The 26,378-nt window shown below is 47.2% G+C and overlaps 2 protein-coding genes across 6 annotated transcripts in view; both read left to right on the forward strand.

The window, feature by feature from the left end:
- Positions 1 to 172: 172 nt before the first annotated feature.
- TIRAP (TIR domain containing adaptor protein) lies at positions 173 to 13,168 on the forward strand. Its single transcript, XM_081891172.1, has 4 exons — positions 173 to 311; positions 8,474 to 8,585; positions 9,102 to 9,701; positions 10,630 to 13,168. Exons 2-4 carry the CDS (start codon positions 8,579 to 8,581, stop codon positions 10,698 to 10,700), a joined length of 678 nt encoding a protein of 225 aa, XP_081747298.1. The 5' UTR covers positions 173 to 311; positions 8,474 to 8,578; the 3' UTR covers positions 10,701 to 13,168.
- Positions 13,169 to 15,254: 2,086 nt separating this feature from the next.
- Positions 15,255 to 26,378, forward strand: part of DCPS (decapping enzyme, scavenger) — a 70,282-nt gene continuing 59,158 nt past the window's right edge. Inside the window, exons 1-2 of one of the 5 annotated variants that reach the window (XM_081891138.1) lie at positions 15,255 to 15,526; positions 21,672 to 21,840. In XM_081891138.1, coding sequence (XP_081747264.1) covers positions 15,353 to 15,526; positions 21,672 to 21,840 — 343 coding nt within the window. In that variant the 5' untranslated portion in view covers positions 15,255 to 15,352. Of the gene's footprint in view, positions 15,527 to 15,676; positions 15,809 to 21,671; positions 21,841 to 26,378 lie in introns of those variants that run through there. The other 4 variants (XM_081891139.1, XM_081891140.1, XM_081891136.1 and 1 more) reach the window with 4 other exon arrangements.

Here is a 26,378-nt window from a genome sequence, read left to right on the forward strand (position 1 = left end):
AGGCGCTTTCGAGTCATCTGGAGAACTTGCAAAGCGCCACAAGATCCTCCTCCTTGCACAAAAAAACCCAAAACAAAGCAGCGTCAAGGGGATACCCGAGAGGTTCTTAGCACGAAGGCGAAGAGGGAAGTAGCCCCGGCAAGTTCCTCCGGAGGCAGCAGGGAACGATCGGTCGCGCCCACTTCGGAGGGGATCTGCTTCGCCCCGGCTCCTCGATCGCCAGAAGGAAAGGGAACCGGACCGAATTGTGACCTTCGCGGCAGGATTTTACGCAGCTTCGCTGTGGCCCGAGTTCACTTGCAGAAGGAAAGGTTGGTTAATCCGGCTAGCTAGGATGCTGTGCGCCCTTGCTTGGGAGCATAGGAGCAAGGTCCTAGGGGCAGAGGGGTCTTCGCTCCCCCCCAAAAATAAAATATTTGAGGGCCCCCCAAGTTTATTGGCATGGTCATTCAAATGGTATCCGTGCACCACGTCGATTTATGCAGGGTAGGGCTTGCTTAGCGCCCCCCCCCCAATATTTTATTCAAGTTGACACCCTGCTTGCGAGTAAGCCCCATCGAATTTAGGCTGCCCTTTTTCTCAGGAGTAAACTTTCATAGGGCTCTGGCTGCGAGTCCGTCCTTCCCTTCTCTCTTTCAGTTTCTCGTCGATGCCTCCGGTTTGAGCAGCGGTTTGAACAGCTACTTCCTAAATCAAGTTGCAAAATGCCGGAGGAAGCCTTTGCAAGCGCTGCCTTCCGCGCCCAGGCGGGCGACGGGGACTCCAAACCAATTTTGGCCTCTCTTCCTGGCTTGTAGTTTTTAAATTCTTTGTGCCGCGATCGTAGACCGCGCCGTTTAAATCCAATGGTTTGTAGCCAACGACGTTCTGCTCAAAGTCGACCCGCTCAGAGCAGACCCATTGAAATCGATGCACCGATATTAGTCGTGTACATTTATTTAAACGGGTCCACGCTGGGTGGGGGGGAGAGAGAAGCCTGTTCTTTTTTAGACGGAACAGAAGTACAGTATAAATAATAAATTATTATTATTATTATTAATAGTTCAGGGTTCAGGGTTGAGCTTGGATGGTGAAGTAAGGCAGCCAGATGGGGGTAAATCTGATTGCAGCACTTGCTTTCCCCCCCATATAGCAAAACTGCACCGGATTGCACCAGTTTGGGTACACAGTTCTAAAACTCCACTGCTCTTAATCCCCCCCAATGTAAGTGCAAACTGATGCACTTCGATGTTAGACAAGAGTTTTTAAACTTTTCCTTGGAAGCAGATTTATAACAGTCATAAAATTAAAACATTGCAATTCTCTGCATGTTTGCCTAAAAGTAAGTCTACCGAGGCTGCATACACACCATGCATTTAAAACACATTATTATTATTATTATTATTATTAGTTCAATTTATATGGATTACATATAAATCACATACATAAATGACTTCTATTCTGGGAACTGTAGTTTGCTTCGGGTGCTGGAAATTGTATCTTTCTGGGGGTGAACTACATTTCCCAGCTTTCTTTGGGGAAGCCAGATGTTTTAAATGTATGATGTGTTTGCTGCCTGTGAAGCCTACACCCAAGTAAGTCTGCTGCGTTCAGACTCTGGGCCCCCAACATGTTGCCCTCCCATATTGTTTCTTCCCAAGGACCCCTGGTCCTCTTTTTAAAAAGAAAAGAAGGGGGACTTTTGGCCTTTGGGGTGTCCAGCATGCTTTCCCACTGTGTTTTATTAGTTTGAGAGAACACTGAGGGGCAGGTTTCTGAGCATCATCAATTTTTCTCCTGTGGAATGTGTTTTTTTGTGGTGTCCAAAAAAGTTGCTCAGATTTTCAAATGTGTCCTTTGATCCAGAAAGACCCCTCAATTAGGTTAGAGTTTAACTGGGTGCTGCCTGGACCAGGCTTGACAGATGAGTGGGACCACCCACTTGAGGGTATAATGTCGGGCGAACCTGTTTTTGCCCACAAAGTTCTGTCAATCAAAGCAAGGTGCCCAGACCAAGCCTTGTGCAAGCCTTGACAACCAGCTGGTCGTCATGTTGAAGTTTACAAGAGCTGGTAGTCAGCTGATTGTCACCCTTTCCAAAGTCCTGTGCTTTGGAGGTGGTGCTGATCAGCTGATTGGTGGTGCTTGCAAACCCTCTTTGGCTCAGCCATGTCTTTACCTGCCCACACCTGCCATCCTACGGCACACCTCTTCCCAAATCAGCAATGGGAGCATGCTGGATGCTGAGTAAACAGGAGTGTGGGCATGTCGGATTTATTGAGTGTATTTGTTTGTGAGTTGTTAAGATTTTGATTTATGATATTTATTTTTTAAATATCAAGCTGCTGTGCTAGTTCGGAGAAGTGTGGGGCTTATAATTTGCCTTTCCCCCCTGAACCTTTAGACTTTATTGCAGTACATTCTTCTCTGCAACTGGAAGTCTAAAACAGAAAATTGGTAATTGGCACACGCTCCCATATGTATGTACTAAAAATGACCTGACAGCAAAAGATAACCCATAGGTTGCATACTGCCCACCCCTATTGCAGGCTGCTTGTTTTTGTGTAGGTCAGGGGGCAAGCCTGTTGAGGACTGCATTCCTTTGGGTGGGGTATAACCCGAGGGAGCCATGTGGTGGCAGTGGGCAGATCAAAGACAACTGTGGCTGGAGCCGGATCTGTTTCTCCCCTGCCCAGTGAATTGGATGGATTAGCTCAGTTGTCTTGCCAGCGTTCAGGTCTGAACTAATTGCTTCCAGGGGTCTTTTGAAACTGGGCCAAGGCAGCCCTAAGGCCACTGGTTGCTCATCCCTGATGCAGGAATTGGCTGAAGTGGCTGGTTTGGTGGGGTGGGAGGTTTAGACAAAAAATAAAGTTCTGCTTTGAATAGTGATGGGGAGAAATTTGATTCAGGTCACATTTAAAGGCAAACCCACCTAATTCTCACTTTCTGAAACAGGGCACAGATCAAAACCCAGGCACCCTTCAAAATTCACACTTCTTGCATTTTGCAATGCAGTTCTGGAGCCCATGCATATAAAAACTCATATACCGAGATCAAGTGCCTATCAAAGGGCATATAATAGTGAAAACATCAGGGCGACCTCCAGCCATTTGGAATAGGCGTCCACCACTACCATAAAGGTCCGGCTGTGAAAGGGGCCAGCCAGATCGATGTGCACCCTCGACCAGGGTGTCTTTGGCGTCTCCCAGGTGTGTCCCTTAGCTGCCGGTGGTGCAGGCCTCGACTCTTGGCACGCTTGACAGGCGGACACCCAGGCAGTGATGGCATCGTCCATATTAGGCCACCAGACGTAACACCGAGCCAACGCCTTCATTTTGACAATTCCCGGGTGGCCAACGTGCAGAGCCTCCAGGACGCGCTGACGGAGTCCCTGGGGAATCACGACGCGGTCTCCCCACAGCAGACAGCCGCGATGAGCTGAGAGTTCATGTTGTCTGGTTGCGAAGGGCTGGAACTCCGATGCAAAAGGCCCTTGTGGCCACCCCCTCCACACCCAGTTGAGCACCCGGCTGATGGTGCGATCCTGGGCAGACGCGGAGGCCACAGTGGCAGCTGATACAGGCGCTGCCGGAAGATCCTCAATCAGAAGGAGCGATGAAGCTGGAGCCGGGTCTTCCACAAATGCTGGAAGAGGGCAACGGCTGAGGGCGTCGGCATGGCCCATCGATTTTCCCGGGCGATGGATGAGCCGGTAGTGGTAGGCAGCCAGGAAAACAGTCCATCGCAGCATGCGTGGCGAGAGGACCGGTGGAGTTGGACGATCACCGGCGAGGAGGCCCAGGAGTGGCTTGTGGTCAGTGATGAGGTCAAAAGTCCTGCCATAGAGGTATTCATGGAACCTCTTCACTCCAGCCACAAGTGCCAATGCCTCCTTGTCGAGCTGGCTGTAATTCCGTTCCGTCGGAGATAGTGTCCTGGAAAAGTAGGCGAGCGGTGCTTCTCTTCCATCTGGAAAACGGTGACTAAGGACAGCACCAATGCCAAAAGGTGAGGCGTCGCAGGCAAGGACCAGCGGCCTGGATTCACTGTACTGTACCAGCACACTGTCTGAAGAAAGGAGAGCCTTGACTGCGTTGAAGGCCGCCGTCTCCCGATGACCCCAGGCCCAAGGCGTCTTAGTGCTAAGGAGTTGGTGAAGAGGCTCAGCCACTGTGGCTTTGTGGGGCAGGAACATGTTATAAAAGTTCAGCAGCCCCAGGAATGCCTGCAACTCCGTTTTGTTCTTTGGGGTGGGGGCCTGCTGGATAGCGCGGATCTTGGATGTGGTTGGGTGAAGGCCGGAGGCATCAATAAGATAGCCCAGGAACTCTACCTGTGGAACGGCGATCTGGCACTTCTCCCTCTTTACCTTGAGCCCGGCCTCTTGGAACCTGGTCAGCACGGCACGGAGGCGCTCGAACAGCTGCTGGTGTGAGTCTGCAGACACCAAGACGTCATCAAAATATGGTACCACGCCCGGAAGCCCTTGCAGGAGACGCTCCATAAGGCTTTGGAAGATGCCAGGAGCCACACTCACCCCGAACTGCAACCGGCGGCAACGGAATGCCCCCCGGTGGGTGACGATCGTCTGGGCTTCAGCAGTGGCATCATCAACTGGCAGTTGTTGATATGCTTGGGCAAGGTCCAGCTTAGCGAAGACCTTACCCTCACCCAGGGAATGCAGCAGGTGTTGGACAACAGGAACCGGATAAGCGTGCTGCTGAAGTGCCTTGTTGATCGTGCACTTGTAGTCAGCGCAGATTCTCACCGACCCATCTGGCTTGACAGGCGTGACGATGGGGGTTTCCCACTTGGCGTGGTCAACCGGCTCCAAAACTCCTTGGGCAATCAGTTTGTCCAGTTGTTCGTCCACCTTAGCCTTGAGAGCAAAGGGAACCCGGCGTGGCTTTAGCTTGATGGGGGCGACTTGTGGATCAAGGCTAAAGGAGATGGGCGTACCTGTATATTGCCCCAAGGTGCCGTCAAAAACCTCGGCAAAGTCTTTGACCAGACCCTCAGTCTCTGCGTTAGAGATGCAGTTGATGCCGGTGACTTCCAGGCCGAGGGCATCAAACCAGTCTAGCCCTAGGAGGCTTGGCCGCTGACCTTCGACCACCACCAACCGGAGCAGGCCCGAAAAATCCTTGAAGGCGATCCGGAACCGGCCAACGCCTACCACGGGAATGTCGTTTCCCTGGTAGTCTCTCAGGTGTACGCGGTGAGAGTCGAGTTGCCTCTTGGACACTCTGGGTACCAGTCTTTTGATGGTGCTCCATGACACGATGGACAGGGCAGACCCGGTGTCGATCTCCATGTCACATGGAGCTCCTTCAATGAGCACCGTGACGTTCAGCTTGCGTCGCGTAGGTGAGTCGGTTTGGCCAATCGTGGTTCCAGACGGGCAGCGGCAGTTGGTGAGAGCGAAACAACTTTCCTTGGCAGACTGGAGTGAAGACTTGGACTTGCGAGTCGATGAAGGGGGGGTGTCAGACGGAGCCGATCGGCAGACCTTAGCGATGTGGCCCCTTCTGGAACACTTCCTACAGATGGCGTCTCTGAATCGACACTTGGCACGGGAATGGTTGCCTCCGCAGCCGGCACATTCCGGTTGGCCCTTGGACTTCTGTTGGAACTTCCTGCGCACCCGCTTTGTCTGGTGCACGTCATCGTCTTCACTGGAGGATGCCTCATCACTGCTGGCCTCTTCATGATGCACCGGAACTGGCTCCCTAGCAAGACGCGGGCTGCTGGACTTGCGGATCTCCTGGGCGGAGCGTTCAGCAGCTTCTGAGGCCACAGCCTCCTCAATGGCTTTCTGTAGCGTGAGGTCTGGCTTGGCTAGGAGACGCCGTTGCAGATGGATGTCCCGGACCCCGCAGACGATTCGATCCATCAGGGCATCGTCTAAGTCTCGGAACTCACAGTGCATTGCAGCCTGTCGCAGGGCGGTGGTGTAGTTGTTGATTGACTCCCCCTCTGCCTGGTTCCGGTGGTAGAACGCATGGCGGGCAGCAATCTTGGACGGCTTTGGTGCGTAGTGGTTGCGGAGCTTCTCTTGGATCGTGTCCCATGGTGTTGCCTGGACTGCTTCAGGCGCAACCAATGCTCGGGCCGTCTCAAACACCTCAGGCCCACAGAGGCTGAGGAATAGGCCCCGCTTCCGATCCTTTGATACTGCTGTTAGCTCGTTGGCTTGGAGGTAGCAGTCGAACCGAGCGAGGTAGGAGTCCCATGATTCAGAGGCTGGCGCAAACGGCAGTAGAGGCACAAGTGAAGCCATGATTCCGATGCCGGCGTGAAGGGCGATGGATGGAACACAGTGCTCTAGCCAGAACAGTCAGCTCTGAATTGGTTCTGCCCAGTGATTTCGCTCAGTGATTTCGCTCTGTGATTCAGCTCAGTGATTCAGCTCAGTTCAGAGGCTGGCCGCATCTGGCTGTGCTCTGATGTCCATCTATCCCATCCTCGTCGCCAGTATTAAGTTGTGGGTTGACATAGCAGCCGGCACAGCGATTTCTTCAAGTAGCTCTTTATTTTTGTAAGCTGGAATAGAACTGACTGCAAACAGCTCAGCCGGCCTGCTTTTATAGGCAGCCGGCTGTCAACATTGTAACAACCACAGCCCAGAGTTCCCGCCTAAAATAACTGCCGCGGACCTGAGTGAAAACTATCTACAGACCTGAGTGAAAACTATATACAGTATCCCCCTGTTGGCCCAGGGTGAAACTACACTACATAACAGATTACATATAAATCACATACATAAATGACTTCTATTCTGGGAACTGTAGTTTGCTTCGGGTGCTGGAAATTGTATCTTTCTGGGGGTGAACTACATTTCCCAGCTTTCTTTGGGGAAGCCAGATGTTTTAAATGTATGATGTGTTTGCTGCCTGTGAAGCCTACACCCAAGTAAGTCTGCTGCGTTCAGACTCTGGGCCCCCAACATGTTGCCCTCCCATATTGTTTCTTCCCAAGGACCCCTGGTCCTCTTTTTAAAAAGAAAAGAAGGGGGACTTTTGGCCTTTGGGGTGTCCAGCATGCTTTCCCACTGTGTTTTATTAGTTTGAGAGAACACTGAGGGGCAGGTTTCTGAGCATCATCAATTTTTCTCCTGTGGAATGTGTTTTTTTGTGGTGTCCAAAAAAGTTGCTCAGATTTTCAAATGTGTCCTTTGATCCAGAAAGACCCCTCAATTAGGTTAGAGTTTAACTGGGTGCTGCCTGGACCAGGCTTGACAGATGAGTGGGACCACCCACTTGAGGGTATAATGTCGGGCGAACCTGTTTTTGCCCACAAAGTTCTGTCAATCAAAGCAAGGTGCCCAGACCAAGCCTTGTGCAAGCCTTGACAACCAGCTGGTCGTCATGTTGAAGTTTACAAGAGCTGGTAGTCAGCTGATTGTCACCCTTTCCAAAGTCCTGTGCTTTGGAGGTGGTGCTGATCAGCTGATTGGTGGTGCTTGCAAACCCTCTTTGGCTCAGCCATGTCTTTACCTGCCCACACCTGCCATCCTACGGCACACCTCTTCCCAAATCAGCAATGGGAGCATGCTGGATGCTGAGTAAACAGGAGTGTGGGCATGTCGGATTTATTGAGTGTATTTGTTTGTGAGTTGTTAAGATTTTGATTTATGATATTTATTTTTTAAATATCAAGCTGCTGTGCTAGTTCGGAGAAGTGTGGGGCTTATAATTTGCCTTTCCCCCCTGAACCTTTAGACTTTATTGCAGTACATTCTTCTCTGCAACTGGAAGTCTAAAACAGAAAATTGGTAATTGGCACACGCTCCCATATGTATGTACTAAAAATGACCTGACAGCAAAAGATAACCCATAGGTTGCATACTGCCCACCCCTATTGCAGGCTGCTTGTTTTTGTGTAGGTCAGGGGGCAAGCCTGTTGAGGACTGCATTCCTTTGGGTGGGGTATAACCCGAGGGAGCCATGTGGTGGCAGTGGGCAGATCAAAGACAACTGTGGCTGGAGCCGGATCTGTTTCTCCCCTGCCCAGTGAATTGGATGGATTAGCTCAGTTGTCTTGCCAGCGTTCAGGTCTGAACTAATTGCTTCCAGGGGTCTTTTGAAACTGGGCCAAGGCAGCCCTAAGGCCACTGGTTGCTCATCCCTGATGCAGGAATTGGCTGAAGTGGCTGGTTTGGTGGGGTGGGAGGTTTAGACAAAAAATAAAGTTCTGCTTTGAATAGTGATGGGGAGAAATTTGATTCAGGTCACATTTAAAGGCAAACCCACCTAATTCTCACTTTCTGAAACAGGGCACAGATCAAAACCCAGGCACCCTTCAAAATTCACACTTCTTGCATTTTGCAATGCAGTTCTGGAGCCCATGCATATAAAAACTCATATACCGAGATCAAGTGCCTATCAAAGGGCATATAATAGTGAAAATAGCATACAAAAATTCATAACTTTTGGTTAAAGCGTGGACAGAAATAATGATAATTTTTGTGCATTTTTTATTATTATTGCAGATCGATGCGGAAACGGAATGGAACAGCCTTGTGAATGAACACACGCAAAACGGCTGCGAGCCAGAACTGATCAGTCCGTCCCTAGAAGACAGTCTTGCTATTGGGATGGAAGGTCAGTATGTCAAACTCATTTGTGTGTACAGTGGTACCTCGGTTTATGAACTTAATCCGTTCCGGAAGTCCATTCTTAAACCAAAACTGCTCTTAAACCAAGGCGCACTCTCCCTAATGAGGCCTCCCAATGCTGGTGCCCTTCCACCGTTTGGATTCCTTTCTTCAACTGAGGTAAAGTTCTTAAACCAAGACACTATTTCCGGTTTTGCGGAGTTTGTAAACCAAATTGTTCTTAAACTGGACTGTTCTTAAACCAAGGTTCTTAAACCACTGTATCTGTGTTTATTTTATATCTGCGTGTGTACACACACTAAGATCACCAATTCATACAATGTAACATAGTGTGCAACAATATATACAATAAAATGTAAAATACCATAAAGAAAGTGCAAAACGATCATTGAAATGACCGGTTGATCAAAAAATTAAAACCATTACATGGATCTGTCTTGGTTAGATCTCTCTCTACTGCCCGCTGTTCACTTACCCTGATTCTGAATTGGTGACTTTACAGGCTGGTTCAAGGCGATTCTGCAGAGGTCCAGAAACACTTCCAACTCCTCAAAATGCCACTTGAACAATATTTCTAAACATTCGCCTTCACCTTCTCCATTGAGTAGTTCCAGCACCACAACAAGCAGCTCGACAACCAGCCCCAAACAGGTGCCCTCTGCCTCCCAGGTAAGCGTGAGCGTTTCAGGCAGCGCCCGCTGGAACAAGTTGTATGACGTGTGCATCTGTCACAATGAGGGCGACCTTGGGTTTGTGGAGGAGCTGGTCTCCTACTTGGAGAGCCAGCCAGAACGCTTCCGTTGCTTCCTCCAGCCCCGGGACTCTGCCCCGGGAGGTGCCATTGTCACGGAGCTGTGCGACGCCGTCCAGAACAGCCACTGCTGGGTGCTGCTCATCACACCCAACTTCCTCAAGGATCCTTGGTGCCGTTACCAAATGCACCAGGCTTTGACGGAGGCGCCCATGGCGAACGGGCGCACCATACCGGTGCTGAAGGACATGGACCGCAAAGACTATCCCCGGGAGCTCCGATGCCTCTATTACATCAGCGTGATGCTCCAAGAGACCAGCTTCAGGCAAATCAGAGAGACGGTGCTGCGCTGTAAGTAAGAGAGGGCTTCTAAGCAGCTTACCCATTTCTGTGGGTGCATGTCAGGGACCGTGCTGAGGAGGGTTTCACTGAGGAAGAACGGTGGGAGCCTCCTCCTGCTCCTGATCAGGATCCTGAATATTCCCAGGAGCAGGAGGACAGTATAGATTTGGAACAGTGGTTTGCAGAGGGGCATAGTTCAGAAGGCAGAAGCTGGGAAATACTGGATGGGGAACAGCTAGGAGAAGAAAGACTGGGAGAGAGAGAGAGAGTTAACAGATTCACTGTCTCTGGAAAGCATTCATCCGCTCTCTCCAGGGTAAAAAAGAGCTGAGAAAGTGGCAGAACAGAAAGCACAGAGGGTACAAGCTCAGGTGACAAGACGTAGGAGTGACATGGATGATAGGGACGTAAGGGGGTGGAATTCTTAGTTGGAAGCACCGCCATTCCTAAGAGATGGGTTCTTTGTTCTCTCGCTGTGATCATTAAAGTTTCTAACTGGTAAGAAGACTCCTTTTCCTTTGTTCTGCTTATCTACTGCCACGGTGGGGAGGAAGCTGCTTCTCTGAAGCCTGACAGCGCATCGGTTATACTCCACAAATTCACAACCACAATTTCTTCATCCTCGCTTGTCTGACAGTCCTATTCTCTCCCCGTCCCCCTCCTCTCTGCCATAACTGCCTCAGCTCCCCCTTCTGATCGGCAAGTCCTAGACTCAGTAGTTTAGACCACAGCGCCACCCGTGTCCCACCTTGGTTTAAGACAACTTCCTATGTACATCCCTGCAGCCCAATAGATGCAACTCCTTGTGGCAAAATGTAAGAAAGCAATGCCTGTTTACTGGGTGCTAACCATGGAGTTTTTATGAATGGGTGAAGGTTTTCTGAGGTTTCATAATTGTCTGGTTCAAAGCTCCTAACAGCTTTTGTCTCTCTCTCAGATCTTCAGGAGCTCTGTCAGAACACAAGGAGAAGAGGCGAACTGGACATCCTTCAACAGAATAAAGGCTGAGCCAAAGGAACATCTTGTTGTGCATCTGGGATTGGTGAAGAAGTCTTTGTGGTGTTCTCTCTCTCTAGCGGACCTGGCCTCTCACACTGTTTGAAGGGCAGATCCCATCCTAGCTTGCAGTTCACAGTCTGGAAAGAGCACAAACTGGTTATCAGTCTGGTGTGCTTTATGCTCTGATAGTCCTAACTGGAATGATTGTGTTAGTTCTGCCTACCACAATCATAGGGACACTAATATTAACACTTGGGCTGTGCTGGAAAATATTGAAGTGTGAGCTGCTCCAGTTCACAGTGCCAGCCTGCCAGCCCTGCCCTCCATGCCATTCCCTCTCAGCCCCCAATTTCTCACCCTTTGCCACAACAGTAATTTTGTGCTCATTGTAGATGCTAGGTTCTCATTGTGCCCAATTTAGCTTCTCTCACCCGCAAAAGCAAACACTTGAGTTTCTTCTATTTTTAAGTTTGGGTCTCCCTCAATGAAGGATTACCATTTTTGGCCCAGAATCCTCCAGAAAGCTTGTGACTAGCCAGAAATTTGAAAGAAGTCTTATCTGACACAAGGTTTCATCATAGGCCTGACTGCTAAACTGTATCTGAAATTTGGACCTTATCTGTCATGCTTGGGTTGAAGGCACATTCATTTTTTTCCAGTTGCCTTTTATCATATACAGTGGTACCTCTGGATGCGAGTGGGATCAGTTCCAGAGCCCCTTTCACACCCTGAAGAGAATGCAACCTGCGCAGGTCGCGATTTGCTGCTTCTGCGCATGTACATGACGTCATTTTGAGCGTCTGTGCATGCACGAGCAGCGAAACCCGGAAGTAACGCATTCTGTTACTTCCGGGTGGCCGCAGAGCGCAACCCAAAAATGTTCAACCTGAAGCAACTTTAACCCGAGGTATGACTGTACAGCAGGACAGTCCAACACGTGGACTGAGGGCCACACATGGCCCTCAAAGCCCTTTTTGGCAGCCTTCGGCAACATTTGATCCCCTTCCCCTCTTGCTTCCTTCCCAAAGGAAGGCATGAGAGCTCTGATAGTGTCCTAGGATCTTCCTGCCTTCTTCCCAAAGGCTAGTTAGCACACACTCCCAGCTTTGGGAAGGAGATAGGAGGGGTCTTGGACCCTGTCAGAGCCTTGTGCCTCCTTTCCAAAGCCCAGTGCATTGGAAAGGCAGTTTGAGGGCTGGGAGAGGTATGAAATTTTGGCCTTGCTCCATTCACCCTCCTTGCACCGTGCAACAAGGCAGTGTGTGACCTGCTAGTTCCATGTCGAATTATCCTTGCAGCCCAGTTGATATGAAAGCTTGGACCACCCTGATGTAGACCAAGACCAAATGACCTTGTTATGCTGCTGTTCAAGATTGTATAGGTGGGGAAACTTTTGCAGTTCAAAGTCCACATTCCCTTCTAGGCAGCCTTCTGAAGGCCATGTGTTAATGGTGGGCAGGGCCAGAGAAGAAGAGGAGGAGTTTGGATTTGATATCCCGCTTTATCACTACCCTAGGGAGTCTCAAAGCGGCTAACATTCTCCTTTCCCTTCTTCCCCCACAACAAACACTCTGAGGTGAGTGGGGCTGAGAGACTTCAGAGAAGTGTGACTAGCCGAAGGTCACCCAGCAGCTGCATGTGGAGGAGCGGAGATGCGAACCCGGTTCACCAGATTACAAGTCTACCACTCTTAACCACCACACCACACTGGGAAAAGTGGAAGGAGCAGTAAACAAAAATGTCACCTTTAAGCTAGTTTCTACAGACTCTCCCACACACCCCTCTCTATCCTCCATCCAGGCAATAAAAGGGGTATTATCAGAGCTCAAGGACACAGTTGAGCCAAGCAAAAACACATGGGCTGTGAGGGAGAGGCAGTGAGGGGTATGGCCTGGAGCAAATTCTAGGGCCAGACAGGTGAGGGCCATGTTAGGGACACCCAGGCCTGACATTCCCTACCCCTGAAATGTTTAACCTGCTCTGACCTCTCCTTCAATCCACCACATGCAAATTTGGATGAAAATAATAAGCTGCATTCTGCATTTCTTCCCTACCCCGACCTGGATGAATCAGCCAGTGAGTGGATAGAATGGGAAGAAAGTTAATACTCCATCTAATACATAACAATTTTCTCGTCCACTACAAATTTTAGCCCAGGAAGTAGGGAGCCTGTAGTCTTCCAGATGGTGTTGGACCTCTCATCAGCCTGCATGGCTAGTGGCCAAGGATGACAAAGGCTGTAGTCTAGCACCAGAAGTTCTCCATCTCTGTTACAGCCTATGGAATGGGTGTCTCAATGTATTATTTGGATGTTCAGTTTGTTTTGCAGGCCACTTCGCCAAGAAGCAGAGATAAGGACAGACTTTTTGCTGTCGATGCCTATTTTTGTAATGTTATAGAATGTGATTTTTGTGTGTTTAAGTCAAAACTTAATTCATTCGCTTAACTTTTCTCTAAGTAAATGTATTTGGAGTAGACCATTCAGTGTCGTCATCTGATGTTCTGGACAGCACGGCGCGTTAACATGATTTTGCTTAGCAACTATTATTAAACCATAGCAGTTTCGGTTCCTTTTTGCTTCTCTGAGTTGAAGGCCATTGTGTAACACAGAGCACTGAGTAATAGCGAAAGCAACGGTAGAAACCTCATCTTTTGACAAGGCAAATCAAAGTCTTTAAACAAACCCAGAGTGTAGTTCTGGTGATTCTCCCACAGAGTTTCCAACTAGCTAATAAACAATCCAGACTTCCCTCTTATAACTAAGGAACCTTGTTGGAATGTCACATGATTTTAGGTACCAAACTGTGCAGATCCAGCAGTTACCGTATTTCAAACCTCCTCCACCCACCATGTTCTAATTCATCACTAGTCCAGTTAAACCCTTGGAGCAAATATATACAACAGACACAACCCAACACACCAACCCTTTTAAGTCTGTAGGCTTGTGAACACATTATACTGAATGCAGGTACAAGCTCTTCTGTACACGTGTATAATCGTTTGTGCAAAAGAATACATCTTGATTTGTACAGATCAGCAACGGTGTACACGGACTGTAAACTTGTTGCATGTTACATGTAAATAATTATGAATGAACAGATCAACTAATATGTCCACAGATTGTGCTTTGAGTGTATCGTGACTTGTGTGACTTGGAACTGATTTCAGTTTACTCTTCATTGGCACTTTTATTGAATTTGGTGCCACTCTACCTGCCTACTATTGGCAAACAGGATGTTCGCCGTGGAGATAGAGGGATAAAATCCCCCCTCTATTTACCTATACTAATTCATGGCCAATGGGATCCCTGGAGAGGACAGTTCTACATGATGCACTAGAAGTTCTGGCTGTGTGCAACTATAAAAAGCTGGCTGCAACCCACAATGTACTTCTTATTATTTATTACTCGCTCTTCACCCTAAGGTCCCAGGTGGGCTTACCATTTATTTATTTCAGGGTGGTGTTCCAGGTTGCAAAGAAAATTCAGACAACATATAAATGGTGTATCATTGAAATACTAGGGAGTAAGTCCTGTTGGACACAACAATACTTGCTTTCATGTAAAAGTTCATAGGGTTGTACTGTGTGTTGCATGAAATTAAGGATGCAATCTCATACAAATTTATCTGCAAGCTGCCTTCTGAGTAGTTACGCACAGGATTGCAATGTAGTTTGTCTTGATAAGAAGCAAGACGCCTAGGGTTTGGCTTCCGAGGTACCACTGTATGGAGTTTGTGGCTTCTCGTTCGAATCTGGATGCAAAATTTGGTCTTTCCTGGGCAGAAGTGAGAGCTGCTTTTTGAAAACAGCTTAGAAAAACTCGGAACTGGCCTAATAGTGATTGGATAGCAGTACTGCCTCCAGCCCAAACAAAAGATAGCAGGAAAAAGCAACCTAACTCCTTTAGTTTGCATGTAGTTTTGCATGTAGTTGGAACGCTATGCCTCATGAAACCAGGGCCCTGCAGGATCTGATTTCTTTTCGCAGGCCCTGTAAGACAGAGTTGTTCCACCTGGTCTTTGGCTTGGAGCCAATTTGATTCCCTCCCCCTCTTTCTTTTTTCTTTTCTTCTCCTCCTGCAATGAGGCTACATTTTAACATTTTAATGTTTCAATATTTTAATGTTGTATTTTAATTTTGTTTTTAAGTTGTATTCATTCAACTTGTTTTTAGTATTGCTTGTTAGCTGCCCTGAGCCCCGCATTGGCTGGGGAGGGCGGGGTATAAATAAAAATTATTATTATTATTTAATAATTTCAAATCACAAGGCGCCTGCTCGCAAACCGATGAAGCTCAAGCCTTCTGCATGCAATTAATCTGAACAGACAATTAGATCCTGAGATTTCTCCGCCATTTTATTTATTTACCGCTGTTATTTCCTGCCCAGCTCTGAAGTTTTGAAAAGTGCCAAAAGGGGCCCTGAAGTTCCACGCGCATAACATCGGATTTCAGCTCTACACTTTTCCTGCGTCTACGTTGGGAACGTGACCGCGCTCCAACGCATGCGTGCAATGATTTGGTAAAGCCCCTTTCTCCACCGCCCCCGGTAGTTGAGACCTCCCTGCCAGCAGGGGGAGCTGCCCACCCTGACGCTCCATAGTTGAGCGAGCGCGGGAAGAGTTCGAGACCACAGCGCATGCGCGCCAACCGGTTCTCGACAAATGGCGGAGTCCCCTAGCGCTAAGCGAAAGCGTGAGGCGAAAGATGGAGAGAACGGGAACGCGGAGTCCCAAGGGGAAGGCCCCGGCGCTGGCACCTTCCCCTTGGCTGACATCTCCGTGCGCAAAGTGCTTAGGGAGTCTGCGCGCGACAAGACCATCTTTCTTCACGGGCAGGTAGTAACGTTTGTTTCTGGAGCCGCTGAGGGCCAATCAAATTCAAGGGGCGGGGCTAGAAGTAACGGCACTATTTTACCCCGCCTCTTTAGGAAGATCCCATTCTTTATCTCCAGGGGAAGCCGTGGGAAAGTGGACTGTACCAAAAAGGGAGGGGGAGGTTGAGAAAGTTGACAGTTTTCTAAGAGGATGCTGTGCTTCTTTTTATTTCATTGTATTTATCATATCCTGCCCTTACTTCCAAAGGAGCCCCCGGGTGCCAAATTTATACCCTTGCATAAAGTAGGTGACTTTTTTTTTGTATGCATACAACCTTCCTGATCTCACAGAGATCTTCCTGAATAAAAATTATAATAGCGCCGGTGCAGATTATGAGATGTCACAGACATTCACACATGACAATTATTTTTACAGTGCAGCCAGTGTGCTGCAGTGAACTTGAAATGTGTGTATGTGTTTGATGCTGTTTGTGGTAGTTTGGTATTATTATTATTATTATTATTATTATTATTATTATTATTATTATTTATTTCTAGACTGCCTTTCAAGATCACAGGACAGTTTACAATACAAAAACACAAAAATACATACCGTAATTACAAACAAAAACAATACCCCCATACACACAAAGTTTTAAAAGGCCGTAAAAGTAAAGGGACCCCTGGCCATTAGGTCCAGTCATGACCGACTCTGGGGTTGCAGCACTCATCTCGCTTTATTGGGTGAGGGAGCCGGCATACAGCTTCTGGGTCATGTGGCCAGCATGACGAAGCCGCTTCTGGCGAACCAGAGCAGCGCATGGAAACGCCGTTTACCTTCCTGCCAGAGCGGTACCTATTTATCTACTTGCACTTTGACGTGCTTTCAAACTGCTAGGTTGGCAGGAGCAGGGACCGAGCAAAGGGAGCTCACCCAATCGCAGGGATTCGAACTGCCGACCTTCTGATCGGCAAGTCCTAGGCTCTGTGGTTTAACCAAAGGCCCAGTAGAAGAGGGATGCTTTTGCCTGGCGTGATTGTATAGTATTGTATTTTTTCATAGTAAACTGCCCTGGGGTATTTTTGTATGGAGAGTGGTACCTTGAAATATAACTAAATGTGTTCAGAATATAGGGGTACCTCGGGTTACATACGCTTCAGGTTACAGACTCCGCTAACCCAGAAATAGTGCTTCAGGTTAAGAACTTTGCTTCAGGATGAGAACAGAAATCGTGCTTCGGCAGTGCGGCGGCAGCAGGAGGCCGCATTAGCTAAAGTGGTGCTTCAGGTTAAGAACAGTTTCAGGTTAAGAACGGACTTCCAGAACGAATTAAGTTCTTAACCCGAGGTACCACTGTACTGTATAAAATGTAAACTGTCAGACATAGATAATGACATGTGCTGTCAACCTTTTGGGGCCCATAGGCGCATTTGTAAAGAGGATAAATTGCCAGAGACACACATAGGCTAAACATGTGACATTTTAAATTGTTTTTTACCATGCCAGTACTGTGTTTTAGCTTTGTATGCCACCTTGTGATATTTCTTATATCAAAATAATAAATGCAGGAAGTATTTCAAAATAGAACTACACCAAAGTCCTAATCATCCAAAATGATAGCAATTGTAGGGCAGTGATCATCTTTACCTCCTGTGGATAAGGGTTGTGGAAAATCCCAGTACCCTGGTTGTCCAGGCACCAAGAAATGTTATGTTTGTGCTTACAAATGTGAAATGCTGATTCATTTATTAGGAGCTGCTACTTACAAATCTGATGCTAGCGCCTAAGAGCTCAAAGGTGTTTCAGAGGTATTCCACCCACCACCGCCACCCCTTGTTCCTTCATAAATAAAACTACTTTTCAATAAAACTTTACTTAAGAGAGGCTATGGAGCTCTGAGACCCCGTATACTTTGTTTAGTAGCACTAAGATAAGTGACACTAGTATAATTGAACACCACTGGTTTTTATGTGGTCATGCAGCAACACCAATTATGGTTATTGCCATCATGGGTAATAAGTTATAATTGGAATTGGTAGAATTATAGCTGCGGTTATTATAATATTAACTCTTTTTATGGTGGGTGCTTATCTCTGCAATAATGAGTGGGTAATGACAGAAGGGAATCCTCATCTGCTGTGGTCAGGGCAGAGATACAATGTTATCTTCTTCACTCTTTAAATTTTAACTGATTTCCAACCCATTTATTTGCAAAAGCTGGGGAGCACACTTTATATAGCCCCCAGAATTTGGATGCAAAAATATTTTCTTTCTCATTTTTTACCATATTTATTATAAACCATTTACATACATATTTGCAATGAAGTAGATGTGGAATACTGTACATACTCTGGCTGCAACATCCAAAGAAAGGGGGAAGATCCTATTACAAGGACGCAAGAATAGCCTGGCCTACAAGACTCTTTTCCCTAAACCTGCCTCATAACTGGCGTAGGTGACATAAGGTGTGGTGCAAGTGGAGATTTGGCTACCAGTCAGGAGCCTCAAAGTACAGTACAAGGGAAAACAGGCTTTGGCTGTACTGCCCACCAGCCAGTGAGCTGTATAAGCACAGCCTGCTGGATTGAGGTCACACGGTACATTGAAGTCCCAACTTCATAATAATAATAGATAATAAATTTTATTTATACCCCGTCCTCCCCAGCCAAGACTGGGCTCAGGGCGGCTAACACCAGGTATAAAAACAGTTGATTGAAATACAACTTAAAAACAAGATTAAAACACAACATTAAAATGCAGCCTCATTTCAATAGGAACTCAAATCAAAAACGTTTTTGGGGATGAAAACGTCAAGTCTTCACCAAGGTTAACTATCCAGACTAGTCCTATATGGGCCAGAAAAAAGCCAGGGAAGTCCCCAAATAGGAGTTCCAACACCGAAGGAGAAAGGAAAAAGGAAAGGGGGGGGGGGATCAAGTTGATTCCAAGCCAAAGGCCAGGCGGAACAACTCTGTCTTACAGGCCCTGCAGAAAGAAATTAGTTCCTTCAGGGCCCTGGTCTTATGAGATAGAGCGTTCCACCAGGCTGGAGCCAGTGTTGAAAAGGCCCTGGCTGTGGTTGAGGCTAATCTGACTTCCTTAGGGCCCGGGACCTCTAGGGTGTTGCTATTTATGGACCTTAAAGTCCTCCGTGGGGCATACCAGGAGAGGCGGTCCCGTAGGTACGAGGGTCCTAGGCCATTCAGGCTCATTTTGACAGGTGGGCAGCCTGACATAGAGACAAGAAGGTTTCCTACTCCTGTTCTATGGGCACCAGAAAGAGGTGGAAGAGGAACTGTGATCCTCCTAATATTGGAGAGGATCAAAAGGTTCCCTAGGGCTATCCATTCACTCACCAGCCTCTGTCCTCCCCAAATCCTCCTGTTCTGTTCTGACCCTTAGCAGAGTTGCTGCAGAAGACAGAATAGATGCGCTACTATTTCAGAGCAAGTACTTCAGGGTGGCTCATGCAAAGAAGCCAGGCTGCATGCAGAGGAAGGCCATCCACAAAGGCACTGGCCAGTCTGATCCTGATCTGGGCGGAGGATTCAATTCTGATCCCACTAATGTGGTCCCTAATCAGTCCTTGTGAGAAGAAGCCCCATCCATTGAGTAAATCTCTGTGTGTACTGCCTTTCAAGCATCTGTCCCCTGTTGTGGCCTTTGTTGAAATTCAGGAACTGGATCGGGTTCAGCAGCCTTCTAGGTTTGGCAGCCAGGAATAAATGAGAGGCTTAGAGGGCAATCTTATTATACTGTGCGGTGCAGGGCGGGGGAGACTGTGTGTGGAATGGGGCACAGGTTGCATTGTTCCACCTAACAAAAGCACTAGATACCCATCTCGAAGCTTAGATTATTTTTTTCTTATTAGCATATCTATTGCTTTTAGCCTGGAGATCAGTTTTTCATGTTTAGTGTTTAAAGTGGAATTGAATTGCAAACTAGCAGTTAACTGAAATGCTGTAAATAAGATGGATGGAGTTGTCACTTAGGAGGCCATAAAAACGGGAAATTTGCAAGTACTCTTTTAATTCACCGTTTACAGCTGTACAGTGTTCGGGAGGCAGGTTCTTCCTTGCGGGCGGGGGTATACAGTTGGGTTAGTTCTTTTATTGTCCTCTGTAAATCCTCTTCCCAGATAGCCAAGGCACATGATGAAGTGTCAGGAAATTGCACGGCATCTCTATAATTTCCAAGTAGCATGTAAATTCTAGATGAATGGCTTTTCGAAAGGACTTGGAAAATGGATTAGTCTCTCTAGGTCAAATTCAGGGTGGGGAGGAGGAGCTGAAACTTTTCAAAGCGTGGAGGATCAATAAACCGGAGTTAGAAGGCAGCAGCAGCAGATAATGTGTTTCTGTTGGAACAGCTAAGGTCAGATTTAATAGATGTAAGTAGGACCTGCAATAAAGTGTGTCCCACCAGGTTGCATCTATAGTATAGGAATTTGGAACCTTATGACACACGCCTATCCATCCTAACCAGCCCCTGCCTTCTAGAAGCTGCTGGGAAAGGATGAGGAGCCTGTTGCTCTTCAGATGTTATTGGGTGCCCACCATCCCTGACAATGGGAATTGGAGTCCACAACAATGAGAAGGCAACACAGCTGCTGCCCCTGGTGTAGACAGTTCTAAACTAGATGGACCAATGGTCTGACTCTGTAGAAGGCAGCTTCCTGCAGTCCTGTGGATCCCAGGCATCTTCGTTGCACTTGCTCTTGTAAAGATTAGGATGACCCATGTGATTGCCTGCTTCACACAATCAGATCCTGACTTAGTAAGTTATGCTGCAGCTTGCTTGCTTCCCCTATTGTTCCCTCCCTTGGTTTCTAGATCCTGCTGTGTTTGGAAGCCATGAATCATAGTAATGGGAAGCTGTGGTGAAATGCAACTTCCTGGGTCCAGTTCCATGAAGCTCATGCTCATTAAGCCAGAATTTGATTGTGCAAACTTAACTAATGTGTGTGAAATGTCATCAATCATCCACTATATCCCATTCTCCCTCCCTCTCTCTCTCTCTCTCTCTCTCTCTCACACACACACACACACACACACACGTCTCCTAATGTGAAGCAATGGCACTGTTCTTTTCCATCCCCATTTGCTGCCTGGCGACAACCCACATTCAGGGTGCGTTTGTAGCCATCAATCCCTCATGATAAAGTAGGGTCTTGCAGTATGGATGCAAGTTTACTCATAGAAAGTTGGTGGGACTAAGCAGGCCCCTTTGTACTGCAGTTCTGCCCAGCTGGATGTGCACAAACTCCATTTTTCAGTTTCCAGAGCCTTTCCCTACTCTTCATCTCGACGTCATCTTGTGACAGCAGAACTAGTTGTAAGGAAAGGTCCCGATTTCCTCTTGGCTCTTTCTAATGATTCTGGATATGGCACACCCTGAACTAGATGTAGCGGTGGCTTTTTAAAAAATGATGACACTGATTCACAGAGAATGGGTTTATCAGTGGTTGGTTATTAGTCATGATGCTTAAGAGCCAGGGTGGTGTAGTTGATAGAGTAGTTGGACTAGGACAAGGAGGCCTTGGTTCACACCCCCACTTAGCCATGAAACTCTCTGAGCTCCTTGGAGAAGGGTGACACAGAAAATGTAATGCCTAATAGCTGAATAGGACCTCCAGTGGAAAAAAGGCACCATCCCATTATTTACCACTTGCCGGGTTAAAACAGGGAATGACATTGGTGCCTTGAGCTTCCAAGTTCATCTGGCCAGCAACGGTTGGAAACAGAGTGGTGTCCAAATCAGGTGTATGTCAAAAAGTGGAGTAAGAATGGAAAGTGAAGCTACTTTGGTAATAAGGGCTGACTTGCCCTTATTACTCCTTGGCCTCACTTCTTTGGCCACATAGGTTAGGAGTTGCCTTATACTCAGATCAGTATCATGCACTGTATTGTCCGCACTGTTCAACAGTAGCTCTCCAGAATTTCAAACAAGCGTCTTTCACTGTCCTACCTAGAGATGCTTGGGATTGAACCCGGGACCTTCTGTGCACTATCACTGAGCTACGGCCCTTCCCTTCATTGACTGTACTACCTGGGCTGATGGGAGTTGGGAATCCAATGACACCTGGATGGTCGCAAGTTCCCTTACTGCACTAGATGGACCTCGGTTCAAGCCAGTAAGCCAACTCTTATTGTTCTTATTTCTCTAGGTGAACAGTGCTTCTGGTGATGGGACAGATGCTGTGGTGATTCTGGAGAAGACACCCTTCCAGGAGGAGAACATAGCTGAACTTCTGAAGAAACACACCAAGCTCCAGCTCCAGATGTCCAACGACATCTACAGCACTTACCACCTTTACCTGCCTCCTGAGCTGAATGGTAAGCGGCTGGCTAGGGAAGCTTGTCTGCCAGACATTCGTCAATTTATTCAGGCTGATTGCAGTGAGGTTCCTCCAGGTCTTAACCAAAAACACAGTTTGCGTTTCAGATGCCATCCCTGCTATTAGTGGGTTATCTGGGATAGGTTAGGTCCTGCTTCTGTTATGCTGAATTTAGCCAACGGTTCTCTTACCCTGAAAGCTGGAATTTTTCTATGGGCTGGCCCCAGGTTTGAGGGTACACTTGGCAAGCTGTCCTCAGTCCCCGCCAAAACCCCTAGGTGTACTGTATAGTGGGTAGCGACAAGCCAGCACTTAAAATTTTGCATGATGCTTCAGTGTCCAACATAAGCACTGATCACGAGCATTATGGGGAAATATAAAAGGGCAGCTCACAGACTTAGTCACATAATGCAGTGGTTCCAAGGCAGTCCTGGAGTACTGGGACCCTGGCAGGTGTCCAAAGGTGCCTGCTGCTTCTGCAGTGAAATACAGGAATGGTTCATGTTCTCTTTTATTCTGGTAGAAGCCAAGATACTGGAGCATGTTACTGGTGTAGTGTAGAAGGCAAATGTGAGCTGGTTCTTCCCTGGTTCAGATTTGCCCTTATGGCATAGTTCTGTTAGAACTGTGCCACTTCAGAATGCAAGTGCAGGATCGCCTTTTGATTTAAACCCATATGAAAAAGCGGAATGTCAAGAGGAAGGACTAGGCTAAGAACTTGTTTGCTGATATGCTGGTTTTCCATAAGCATGGATCCTCCCCACCGTCATGGAGGAAGCCTTTAGATATGCACCCTTTCCCTGCCTGTGTCTTCAACTGATATAGCCCCAGCAGGGGGTCGCATTGCATGCTTTCCCCAAGGATTGAAATCATTTATTGGGCATAAGACTCATCTAGAACACTGCCTCCTGTGCTTGAGGGAAGCATGTAGGAAAGCATCAAGGCAGTCACCAATGAGACACAGGTGTTCAATCATGAGATATATCTGTTGTTAACATATTGGATTGGGGGTTGTTCTCTAACTCTGCAGTTTTAGCAATTCTGACATGTCTCATTTGGGGAAAAGCACTTGCTTTAGTTTAGCTTCCCATATAATTCTGTTTGTTATCAATCCTTAGTCCAGGCAGGAATCAGAATTTAAACCTTGGCTTGACATTGATAAAGTTCTCAACCCTATTCCACTGGGTGTTTGTGGTATTATTGCAACAGGCACATCTTTTTGTGCTGTTCAGAAGACCTCTGTGCAGGCCAATGGAATAGACAGGCATCCTGTTTGCAACAGTGAACACTTTTCTCCCTTTTGGTGACTTCTAACAGGATGCTGCAATTTCCACAAGGTGGCACCCTTGGACAAGAATCCAGCAGCAACTGTTACTGAATGACAGGAAGGATGACCTGTTGCTGGTTCAGTTCCCCCAACCACCATTATTTGATTTCTGTAACATTTATTTATTCATTTTTTATTTTGATATGCCACCCAATAACACAAGTTCTCTGGGCAGCTTACAATAAAATACAGTGGTACCTCGGGTTACAGACGCTTCAGGTTACAGACGCTTCAGATTACAGACTCCGCTAACGCAGAAATAGTACCTCGGGTTAAGAACTTTGCTTCAGGATGAGAACAGAAATCGTGCAGTTGCGGCACGACGGCAGCAGGAGGCCCCATTAGCTAAAGTGGTGCTTCAGGTTAAGATCAGTTTCAGGTTAAGAACGGACCTCCAGAACGAATTAAGTTCTTAACCTGAGGTACCACTGTACCTTGGTTCTCAAACGGCTTGGCTTCCAAACGGCTTGGCTCCCGAACGCCGCAAACCCGGAAGTAAGTGTTCTGGTTTGCGAACGCTTTTTGGAAGTCGACGCGACTTCCGCTTGACTTCAGGAAGCTCCTGCAGCCAATTGGAAGCCACGCCTTGGTTTTCGAATAGTTTCGGGAATCGAACGGACTCTCGGAACAGATACAGTTCGATAACCAAGGTACCACTGTACAAACAATTAACATACCAAAGAAAAACCACACAATCTGAATACGTGAGCAGCTTGAGGGTAAAGCAACGGTGCAACTGCCCAGAAGCCCTGCAGGTGCATGCTAGTCAACTAAGTCGGTATTTCCAAGGATGCTCCCTTGGGATCAAGCCCCATTAACCTCTGAGATCCATTTCAGAACAGACAGGCGTGCTCTGGATTTAATCTGAAAAGGGCAAGGTGTCCAGGGTATATAATGTCAACTGTTGTTTTGTGGATTTACTGTGCCCTGTGATATTGAGGAGTCTACGCACAGGAGCCAAAAAGTATCTTCCACAGATAAAACTGCTTTGCTCCATATCCATGAGATCTGAAACAATGGAATTCAGCCTGGCTTCAAGAATAGAGACAAACTGATTTCTGATCTTGATTTGGGAATGATATGGGCCTGTATAATGATAACTCCTCTGGGTCTTAACCAGGTTTTAAGATGACCACTGTTTTAGATTCGAGTCAGGCTGATGTCCAGCTTTATGTGAACAAATTATGACAGGACAGTGCTACAAAAAAGGCCTTTCCCTTGGTGATACTGCAGTTACAGAATACGGTGGGGTCAGGGGACTGGATTCAGCTGGTGGGCCAAATCCCTCAGTTCTCCGCCCTCTGCTGATTGGTGGTGGGAATGCCCATTCTAAGTGCCTTGCTCCATTAGCATGAAGCGGTCTGCATTGACAGTTGGGTACAGAGTGCTAGAAGTTTGAAAGAGGAGTGTTATTTGCAATTCTAGTCCAGTGCAGGCTAAGTATATTGAAATGAATGGGTTTGACTATCTTAGGTTCATTAATTTCTCTGAGTGGAACTTAGTTGGATACAACCCAAGGTGGCTCTTCTACATCCAGCTTAAAGCAGAGCATCAACCATGGGATGCTGCTAAATTGACTCGGGCTCAAATCCACATTCAGCTATAAAGCTTAACGGGTAACCCTGGAGCAAGCCTGTCTTTTAGCTCAACCTAGTGTTGGTGAGAGAATAAAATGGGAGGAAAACTATGCCCAGAGCTCCTTGGAGGTTAGTATACACACATGCACATAATGAAGCAAGACTAGTAACATAAATCGACCACTGGAGGAATGGGATAGATGGTAGTATTTCTGGATCTGCCATGCTCAGCCTGGTTTGGGAAACAAAACTGAACCAGTTCAGGTATGCCGTACTGATTATGGAACCCTGCCTAGGCCTGAACCAGGAGAAGAACTTTGTTGCTGCTGAGCCAGCCAGAACAAAAAAAAAGTACGACGCAATGGTTTGGCTTCTTAGTTGGCTTCTTACAATGCAATGGTTTGGCTTCGGTCAGTAGGCCGAAAGCGAAAAGTGTGCCTGTCCAAGCTGCCAAGCCCACAGGACATTTGAAGCTGAACACTTTTCTCCTTTTTGATGGCATTGAAGAGTTGCAAGTTCTAGCAGCCTTCTGCTCCTCCCACCTTCCTGCTTGTTTGCCAGCATCCCTCAGAGGCATGTGCGAAACACTTACTTTATTATCTAGTTAATGCTCCTTTCAAGGCGTGTCTCCTCTGAGCTTACATAACCTAACGGGTATAATGAAGCCATTATAAGGCTATAAAGCACGGCTTTAATTTTTAATAGCTTTAGCGGGTGTGGTGTTGTTTTTCGGTTGCCTGTGATGCACCCTTGGTGCTGTTGCTGTCGCTAGACCAAACTTAACTGTGCGAGCTGGAAGAGAGCCATTATGCTCTCTGCCTCTTGTTTTAAAAGGGGATACCATTTCTTCTCCTCCTAGGTTAGAACTGATGTCTACCTCTTTTTTGTGTATGTGAGAGAGCTAGTAAGATCCTGTGAGTGCAAGTCAAGACTAGGTTCAAGGCCTTCATGAAAAACAAGAGAAGAGCCTTCTGGATCAGGCCAATGCTAGCCCAGTATCCTGTTCTCACAGGATCGGAGTGCTGCAGGACTCACCCCAGCAAAAGCCTTGTCCTCTAGTAAGTTTGTCTAATCTAAAGCCGTCCAAGTTGGCAGCCATCACTGCCTCTTGTGGGAGCCTCCTCTCCCCATGATTTAGAATTCTGCTCCCAAGTTGGAGACCTGGCTTCAGAGCCTTTCTCTGCCATGCATAGCCTTGGATAGGGCAGCTGGTGCCTCCCAGAAATGGTGGCTTCTGTGGAATAACACTTGTAGTTTAATGGTGAATTTTGGATATAATGGAGATGTAAAATATTTGGATTATTGTAAAAGATGCAGGAGGAAATGATTAATAATAGGATCCACAAAGGGGAGGAGGGATGTCCAGGAGATTCTTTGGAATCTTGTCTTTATGTTGTATGTTAGATAAAATTCTAATTTTAAAAACCTATATCTATACCTATCTATCCATCTATCCATCTATCTATCTATCTATCTATCTATCTATCTATCTATCTATCGGTGTGTGTGTTTTTATGGTGGCTCTTGAAGCTCCTCACTCACATTGTGTTCCCATGCGCGCGCGCACACACACACACACACACACACACACTGGATTGTCATAACTTCCATTTGCTGTGGTTCTACAGTTCT

Source organism: Podarcis melisellensis (genome assembly GCF_964234715.1).
Source record: "Podarcis melisellensis genome assembly, chromosome: 15".
NCBI lineage: Eukaryota > Metazoa > Chordata > Lepidosauria > Squamata > Lacertidae > Podarcis > Podarcis melisellensis.

Bases quoted from the DNA above. Each gene is read 5' to 3' on its own strand.
- TIRAP (XM_081891172.1), top strand. The intron at 9,702-10,629 runs GTAAGTAAGAGA...TCTCTCTCTCAG, and splicing joins CAGAGAGACGGTGCTGCGCT to ATCTTCAGGAGCTCTGTCAG.